General features: G+C 45.7%; 1 protein-coding gene across 1 annotated transcript; it reads right to left on the reverse strand.

The window, feature by feature from the left end:
• Positions 1-6,559: 6,559 nt before the first annotated feature.
• Positions 6,560-8,278, reverse strand: LOC120785983 (serine/arginine repetitive matrix protein 2-like). Its single transcript, XM_040121026.1, has 4 exons — positions 8,146-8,278; positions 8,005-8,060; positions 6,707-7,908; positions 6,560-6,622 (listed from the first exon to the last, which is right to left on the reverse strand). The coding sequence occupies exons 1-3, from the start codon at positions 8,184-8,186 to the stop codon at positions 6,710-6,712; spliced, it is 1,296 nt and encodes a 431-aa protein (XP_039976960.1). The 5' UTR covers positions 8,187-8,278; the 3' UTR covers positions 6,560-6,622; positions 6,707-6,709.
• Positions 8,279-9,626: the final 1,348 nt, after the last annotated feature.

Consider the following 9,626-nt stretch of genomic DNA (forward strand, 5'->3'; position numbering starts at 1 on the left):
ACTAAAATGAGGAAAGGCCTTGTTCTTTCCAGACGGAGGTCACAAATCTGATGTTGAATTTGACGTTCGGGACTTCAAGCTAAATCCTCTTTCCAATGACGTCTCCAGGGAAATGATACACACCACTGTCGAGCTACCAAATTTTGCGCTTAGTGAGCGCTGCATTCGGTCCGATGATGACCCTGGCTACGATGGTCATGTCTCTGAGCCTGACTTAGTGCCAAGTGATGAAAAGGTTCGCAGACCGAAATCCTCGGCAAGCTTCGACGGGTAAACCTCGAGGCTCGCCTTCCAGAGCTGTTGATTGTCTCCGAGGAAACCGTCACGGAGTCAGAGAAAAAACTCCGCGGGATCAAGTCATGTAGCAAGACTGTGAATGCCAACTACGCCGTTTTAGAGGTGATAATGAGTCCTCTCAAAGCTCTGTTCCTATTTAGTCTGAGATAGTGTCGGTCCTACACCACTCCAACAGCTTCCGTGGAATGATAGAGGCCTTTTCTGTCCCTGAGATAATGAGCGAAACCCTGAAAGTGCGACGTCTACTTCGTGACAGCGGCTCTGGTGGAGTCAGAGATGTCTACAGTAGCTTCTGGACAGAGTGGTACCAACACGTAGTTTGGAAACAAGGTGCTGATATTCTTCTTTCACAACTTAATAATGTTTTAAGGGGGAAACTGTACTACTTTGTCAACATGTGGTGAAAGACCATCCAGCCCATCTGTAGCTGCACCTGGAAATCATCAGTAGAATCCACCTGCCACATCTGGCCACCACTCCTTAACCATACCAAGTGGAGAGTCTAAGCTACAGGTACCATTAAAATCTACCTGAGCTGTACCTCCATTGTCAAACGCCAGATTCTGTGCATCGAATTTCCTTCATACCAGAACCTGTAGCCCGCTGAGGCCTAAAGACATCTGTCGTGGATTTTGGGAAGAGCCATGACAAACAGTCCAGACAGCCAGTGGTAAACACACACTGCCGGAGATTTTTCATGTCTCTAAAGAGATTCTCAAGCTGTTATAATCACAGCTTCAACAAAGCATCTAACAAATCTCCCAAAGCAACCGGCATCACAGGACACTGTAGAATACACCATCAGATCAAACCAATGGTGTTTTTAGAGGCTTTTGTGTGTGTACCAACTCAGCATAGTAGCCCAGTTTGTGTATTGCATTCGTTTTATTTTTTTTTTGTTTTTTTTAAATTTTTATTTGTAGCCAGTATATGTGGTTCATCTTGCATTTCTCTCTCCACTCTGAAGGAACGGCGCCGCCATCTGGTCAGAACAGCAAAGTACAGCGTGTCCCTGCGTCAGAACAATATCAAGTGACTGACTGTATGGGTCACACACTGCCCACTGTCTGTGGCATGGGTGGTAGCCAGTCATGGGACTAAAAACCGACTCTGGATTCGTTGTTTCCAGCAGAAGAAGCAATAAAGCGCTCATTGAACCGGACTTAACGAGAGCCAGCCCCCATATTATATGGACACTTCAGTTTAGATTTTTGTTCTTTCACATTTCCCGACTTTTAGTCCCCAGTATGGGTCAGCTTTCGAAAACACTGGATCCTACACTTCCCATAATGCAACGTGATAGTATCTTTTGCTGGAACCTTCCTGGCTATTAAATGCCCACGTCTTTTGAACCCTTGGCCACCAGTTTGAAACGCAGGTGTTGTCTTGAAAAATATAGTCTCCAGGCCCATAATCCCTGGAAGAGCTCCTCCATATGGAGCCCAAAACATGTAGAAAAAGGTAGTCAGACAAATAAAAGAGATAACTGAACATCAGTAAATAATATGAAGAATTTATTCATCATTGAAATAAATACTATAAAGCACAGGAAGAGGCCAAACAAAAGTGTGGGTCAAATGTCAAACTGCATATGCTCTAATGTTAATAAGCCTCTGCCATTTACTGACTGCAAACATTTCCACTTATTATTAGGTGTTTACAAACTACCAAGCTACTGCAAATGTGCACCACAATGTGAGACGATGGTCACATGGTTCAGTTTCAGTTTCCCCTCTAACCGTGCTCTGACTCAAGAGGACCTGGCCCGCAGTGGCCATGCTGTGTATGGACACACCAGGTGCTGGTGGAAAGGTGGTTCGAGAAAAAAAAGATGATTTCGAGTACAGTATAGTGTCTGCACAAGATACAATATCTTCCACATTTCGTTTCAGAAATACTACAAACCAGCCGGTGTGGCTCCAACAGTCCTGCCACGGTCAAAGTCACTGAGATCGCATTTTTCTCCCCATCCTGATGTTCGATGGGAACATTCACTGAAAGCTCCCGACCTGTGTTTGCGGGATTCTATGCATTGCGCTGCTGCCACACGATTGGCTGATTGGATGCTATTAATTAGAGCAGTTATATCAGGAATGGAAGTAATCAACAATGGAACTATTCCCAAGGAAGCGGCAGACTTACTGAGGATTAAAGTGGATACTAGAAAGACAAGTGAAATCATACGCAACCAAAGGAAGGAATCACACCGCTCGGTCAAAGATCCAAGGAATGCTGAGAGCTCGGCGCTAGTGGTCTTGTGAGCAGGATTCTGCGATATAAAGAGGTGACCCCTGACGTGTCCTTGGAGGGGTGCGAAAGAGTTTTGAGCATGCCGGGGCTCGGATGACTACACGCCAATGCTTGCACGTCATATGCCGGAGGAGAGTAATGAGTGGTGCACGGGGGTGTTTTCGCGCAGTGAGGATGAATGATGTTCCCTGACTGGCCGTCTGTAAAGTGGGATGGGCTGACGTTCCAACCTGTTGGTTCTCCATTAATCTTAGTGATCCCATTTGCAATCTTTTCTGATTATTTGAATATCCGAAATCATACAGCTGATATACATGTGAATTCAATCTTGTAGCTTATCTCAAAACTACACAAATGTAGTTTGTAGCCTAACGTTATATAAGGAACAAAACTGTGCTTCAAATATCCCATGGAGATGTAAATTTTTTCCTTTAGGATAGGTGAGAATTTGCACGTTCCATGTCTGGTGCCTGCTTCCTCTGCTGTGATCATGTGTTGGGATCTGAATCGGGATCCAAAGAAGAGCCACGTGTAAACCGTTGCATGTATTTTCTTAATCACCTTCTCATATAAGTAATACGAGCCTACATGAAGACTACTATCTGTCAAAATGAGAGGGTTGCTGGGTATCTCACATGAGAGAGAAAACCACACACACGCACGCACACATCACTCATGATGACGTAATTAATAGATGATATTTTGGCAATTTTTTTATTTTTAAGGTAATACTACATCTCCTCTGACGATGAAGATGGGGTCATTCCTGTACTCTCCTCCTCGTGTGATGACATCCACAAGCCTGAGGATGAAGTTGTTCTTGGTGATGATGAAGATGACTCTCCTCTGAGGATGGGGAAGACAGGAACAACAAGGACGCTGATGAGGAGACCGGGTCTGACTCTTCTGATGATTCTGAATTGATGGTGATGATGACGAGTTTGACGAGGATGATAGCTTCAGACCTCCTTGCTTCACGGACCTGCCGGCACCAGAACGCTGGCCTGGCTGGGAACAACCAGTTCCTCCAGAGCTCATTCAGTTTGTGCCACGTGTTCTTCAGCCGTTCAACCCCGATCATTAGCAGGAACCTCCTGAGGAAGATGATGCCGGATGGAGCTCTCTGTCTGAGCCCTGGAGCAGTTATAGGAGGACAGCTCTGAAGACTCGACTCCCTCGCCTTCTGGCATTAGCTCCTCCACAAAGAGGAGGAGCAGGATCCTGTTAAGAGGCCAAGGAAAAGGGAGGAAAGCCCGAGAAAGGAGCAATACTCAGAAGAGTCAGTTCCCTCAACCTCTGGCCTCAGCTCCCCCACATAGAGGAGCAGGGAGAGAGGCCGGGGGGTTATCAAATGCTGCACGGACTGACGGTCCATCTGGAAACAGTCGCATCTGGTGGCTGGATTTTTGTTTGTAAATGTTAGGGCTGGCATTTACATCTGCACCAAGGCCCAGTTCCAGTAGGTGGATTTTAGTTTTGAAACCTTAGGTGCTACCCTTTGCGTCCGACAGGGCTTTTATAAGCTTGAAGTCTGGCCTTTGCATCTGACGGGGCTGGAGAAGCCCTAGGTAGCATCTTGCACCAGGACCGATCAATATCTGATGGCTGGAAACTTTATTTTGTAACTTTGAGGACTGGTCCTTGTGTTTGGCAGAGCTGGCGAAGCCCCAGGGGGTCTTAGCATCAAGTGCCCTGAATAAAATGAATTAAAATATATTACGCGATCATTTTATATATTTATAAATAAATCCTGTACTATAATTCATATATAGCATATCTAATATTAAAATTATTATACATAATACATACTATACATGATAATAATGGCATGGTTACAATGCGTCACGGTCACATGGTCGTCATATTTTCTATTGACTGGTTGCCAAAATGTCAAGATGGGGGTCTTGTGTGAGCGAGGCGACACTGAGGGGGGAAGAGTTGACATCACCCTTCACCCTGTCAAGATGGCGGGCCTTATCTAATATGAGCCTCTCATGGGAGACGTCAGAGGTGAAAAAGCAGAGAGAGCGCGAGAGAGAGAGAGAGAGGGGGGGTCCTTTTCCTTATCCAGGCCTCATCACACCTTTACCGCTGCTCCTTTGCCCTGATAGGAGCCGGTTGACGTGTTTGACTGATAAACCCCAGCTGGTCTCCTCCATGCGCCATGAGGGCCTAAGGTCCATGCTGATAGAAGGAGCAAGGGATATTATAAAAAAAAAAAAAAAAATACCACTACCCTGAAATTATTGAACTCGATGATTGAACCACCTGAGCTCCTTCCATTCACATACTATGAAAAAAAAAGACATACAAGATGCTGACTTGGAAAGAAGGCGACCTACAACAGTTTATTATATAAAGACGCCGAGAGTAACGGATGCTGACTGACAATGATATGCCTGGTAATTCATTTCATGTCATTTATTGAAGAGGCTCAGGATCACTCCCTCTGATGTAAGTTGATTCCTTTACTTTCTGCTGAGGTGGAGATGACTGCACAAGACACCGGAATGGAGATCAATAACATCATCGAACGAGTCTGGTGTGTTTTAATATTAGTGTTCTATGTTTTTACTCAGCGGCAGAAGTATAGTCACAGTTAGTACCAACTTTTTAAAAAAAATCTCCTGCAAATTTGAATGATCTTATTTAACAATTCAAGGATTTATCTCACTTGTGTTGTACTCTTGTTTTCCAGACAGAGGTGCAGGCTGCTATGGAAATAATGTTAACAAGTCTCCTGTAGATGTTATCACTTTGATTTGATAGTTGACCGTGTTGATGTGCCCCCAGCTGTGGCCACTAGCTCACCCCAAATACCATTCCGAGGTGCAAAGAGGGGCTGAGTGTCTTCCTGCCAGTGTAAAAAAAAAAAAAAAAAAAAAAAGCTGCTCTGTCGCCAGGACCCCTGCAGCTCCTCCCTGTGGTAACACATGGTAACTGTAGGGGATCTTGGAGAAGCACTGGCCTCCCAGGGTGCAAAGTGCAGGCCCAGCAGAGAAAGAAGAATGTTCCTGCATTCTCTATGCAGTGTTATTTGCAATGAACATGAAAATAAGGAAGTTTTTCCTATAAATAAAAGTACTTACCTATTTAATACCATGCCTGTAACAGCATGACCGCCTTAATTCTTTCCCCCTCCTGGTTCTCATTTGACTGAAGGGCATTAAGTGGATGTATTTTACTGAAATTTGGAAAATACTGTAGACAACTTTATCAGCATTATCCAACCACATTTGTTTAACACTATTTTGCCTACAGTTATTTACTTGTACTTTTTAAACCAACTTTGCATTGAAAGATCCTTCGTCCTCAGACGCTTGATTAACATGAAGCTTTGTAAATGGTCTAATCAACCACAGCTGTCATGTGTTTAAGTGTCTAAAAAACTATTTGTCCACCAGGGACCTGAGTTGTCTGGATAGCCAGGTTTGAGCACCTCTTAACAGGACAGGTCTGATGAGCCAAACACAGAATCCAGGATTTTAAGATCTCTTTGGAACAAGATGAAGCAATATAGAAAGGATTGTGCAGAGGACTTTAACATTCCCCCCCTCCTGTCACACCTATGGAGGGAACCAATTTGGTGTAGAGGAAGTATGTCATTTCAGTCCCTGCTGGAGGCAGCTGCGTTTGGAGCATTTCACAGGTTTAAGGCTGTTTTTATTTCAAACAAAAAAAAAAAAAAAAAAAAACTAAAGTTTACCTACAGTAGTCACTTACTGGTGTAAGCCATAAGCAAACTTGTTCTCCCCCACATTTGTTTTTTTTTTTGGCAACATTTGCCAGGTGACCTTTATAGGTTCTCAGACCATTTGGTTCCAGGTAGAAGTTCAGAGCTTAAGTTGTTGGAGGCCCTAGTCTTTTGGCAGAGGCTTGTGTAGCAATGCTTGGTTCAGATGAATCTTTCACACACACTAGGTGGCACCAGTTCTACAGTCAAGGCACACAAGCTTTGTCTCTTTACCAGTTCCACACAACTGGGAGGTGAATTCAAGACACAAGACAAGGATTAAAGAGATAAATTTTATTTTGAAGTACTAGTGAAGTCAAGGGTTATCCATTCTTTCCACACCTGAGAGAGAACAAAAAAAAAAAAAACCCCACACATTAGAAACCAAGCTTAATTGTATAGAACTGAGACTAGTCAGATACTCACCTGCTAAGGCCCCTGATACAGCCTGATCCTCTTCCATTTGCTCGCCTGATGGACACTGGGATCCTTTGGCTCATAAGGTGCAGTCTGCCGTGGGGGAAGTGTGTAAGTCTCCCGAGGCTTCTGGATACCAGCTTTCTTCTGGGCGTCAGGCCCTCTCAGCCTTCTGATAGCAAAGCCACCGAAGCTTTTTGGGATGTTGTGGGTTCTGGTTGGGGCGAAGCGCTGAGAAGAGGTTCCCGCTCTGCTGCTCCCGGAGGCAGCGGCGTTTTGAGTTCCCTGGGCCCAGTTTCTGTTCCAGAGTGCTTGGACAGAGCTCTCACTGCTGGGGATCTGCTCAGTGGAGGAGAAGCCGGGTTTGTAGGTAAACTGGCTTGTGGGCATTTTTAGACTGTGTGGCTCAAAACTAGCAGGATTTTGTTTGTAGTGTGCTGGAAGAGACTGGGTATAACGCGCATGGCTTGAAGCCATGTTGGAAGTAGGCTTGTAGCTTCCTTGGGCATTTTCTCCATTCACAGGAAACAGCTTGTTCTGGTATGGTTGTCCAGCCAGAGTCTGGCTGGAGAAACGGGAGCGTTTAGATGCTCCAGCGCTACGATGTGAGGACACTCTTCTAGCAGGGGCTCTGGCTAATGTGGGCCTCTGTACAGAGTCCCCCATTGGCACATGAGCAACTGCACTGAACAGGCTGGAAGACTTCATAGCGCGGGGGGCTGATTTGTCTGAGGCTCTCTCCCTAGAAGGACTCTGAACAGATGCAGAACTGCTGGACAGATATTGTCCAGCACGCTGTGTACCCTGCTGAACTGGCCAAGTTTTCCCCTTGCTGATAGTGTGCTCGTTCTGGCTTTGACTGTACAGACTCACAGAACTTCCACTAGCAATAGAGGTGGAAAGTCCAAAGGAATTGTTTGGCACCTTTTGAACATTCACCCGCTTCATTGTTTCCCTGTTAGGCTTTGACACCAAGCTGCTCTGTATCAACCCGGCTGAAGCATAGCCACTCTGAGCTGGCCGAGAGACAGTTTGTGTGTAGCTACTACGGGAAAGTCCCTGGTTATAACCACTGCCAACTGCAGTTTCTGGATGGAGGCTACTGCTCTGGGCTGAGCCTAGAGAAATGGAGGCCTGTCTGAATTGATTCTGGGGATAGCTGCTGTCAAGTCTTCTTAGGCCGTTGTCCTGTTGCCTCTGGGAAGGCCAAGCTGCGAGAGAAAACAGGGGTTCAAAGCCACAGCTCGTATTTAAAAAAAAAAAAAAAAAAAAGTGTTAAATGATAGTGACACGTGCGTTCTGCTCACCTTGTGTAGCCCATAGACAGCGCACATGCTCTGCTTGAACTAAAATCAGCAAGATCCTGTTCAAGTAACAAGACAATCAAGGTCAGAAGAAATGGAACACCGGCAACACAACACAAACTTAAAATGCTGTTTAACACTTACCCCAAATGAACTCCACAAGCCATTTCTGTGCACCACTGCATTCAGCCTGGTCAAAGCAACTGTAGCCCAACTGTAGCCCAACTGCCCTGAAGCTACTTGCTCTGCAGGTGTGTGTGGAAGACAGGCAGCATTTATCATACCCTGCATCCAATCACTGCCTAACGAACTGATTGTCTACAGGTGCTGGTTGCCCTGGTGTCAGCACGTCTTTGGGACTGCGGCTTGCCTGCTGTGTTTGCCGAGACCTCTCCCGTCTGCACCAAGGCTGACCATGAGAGCGATCAAGTTGCTGTTGATAGCCTTGTTAACATCATTAGTGAAGTCTCCCGTACCCGCTGAGGCCGAGCAGGCCCGAGGGGCGCGCTGCGGTAACGGTGCACTCCACCCTAACTGTGACAAACAACACAGCAAGATCAGCGTACGTCCGCCTTCTGTTTGCAGAATATCAACCACATTCTGTCACACCCTACCACAGTCGGCACGTCATACATTCCAGCTTTATATGAACTCAGTTGTTTTTCAAGAAATGATGGGCGAATGCATGATGTTGCATTAGCATGAGTGTGTCTGACTGATCTGTGACCCTGTGGGATGCTCCCCATGAAAGTGGCCCTATAAACTGTCAGTGCAGGTGGCGCGCACACACACACACACACACGCACACATAGACACACACCCGCACACTAGGGCAGGTACAGGACACACTCCCTGGTAGTCTGGCAGGTGTGAATCTTCATGCCAGACTGTGCTCGGTCAGTAGTGCTCCCGAACGACAATCCCCCGCTGCCAGTGGAAGCCTGACGCAAGTGCACGACAACTGAATCTGTCACTCTGTCCTACTTTCCTAAATTCTCTATGTGCCAGGTACACTTCTTAAAGCCATACTTATGAAATTGACGATCTTATTTTTCATTTTTTTTTTTTTTTAGGGGCTCAAGTGTTCAACATTCGCACGGGCATCCTGTAGGAGCCAGCGCTGCGACAGCATATTTCCCCCTTTACCACGCGGGCAAGAGTGACACCTCGCATGCGATGACCAGATGAGTGTGGTGGCTTAGATCAAAGACACAATTTCCTGTCGAAGGAAATAGCGCAGCGGAGTTTTTTTCAGGAACAGTTTCCTCCTCTCTGAATTCTTTCCATTACGCCTATCAACATTTATATGAGCAAGAAAGCGAGTGAAAGTCCTCCACTGGAATCAACAAAAACATTACCGATGACACAGGTATTATAGCAGAGAGGCTTTAAAAACACTTGCACAAAACATGAAATGAATAAAAGCATAAATGAGATCTGTTCGCTTTTATCCTTGTTGATGATGTCTCTCATTTTCATTCAGAGTCTGAAATACCTGTAAAATGTCTCATCTTCTGCCATAATGCTGATTCCCACAGAACAGGGTCCCTGACAGAGAAAATACACTGTTAGATCTGCGCAGACCTCCTGACCTGTGGACTAGTTGGAAGGCACGCCCGTTTGAC

Source organism: Xiphias gladius, chromosome 24 (assembly GCF_016859285.1).
Source record: "Xiphias gladius isolate SHS-SW01 ecotype Sanya breed wild chromosome 24, ASM1685928v1, whole genome shotgun sequence".
In the NCBI taxonomy this organism is placed as follows: Eukaryota; Metazoa; Chordata; class Actinopteri; order Istiophoriformes; family Xiphiidae; genus Xiphias; species Xiphias gladius.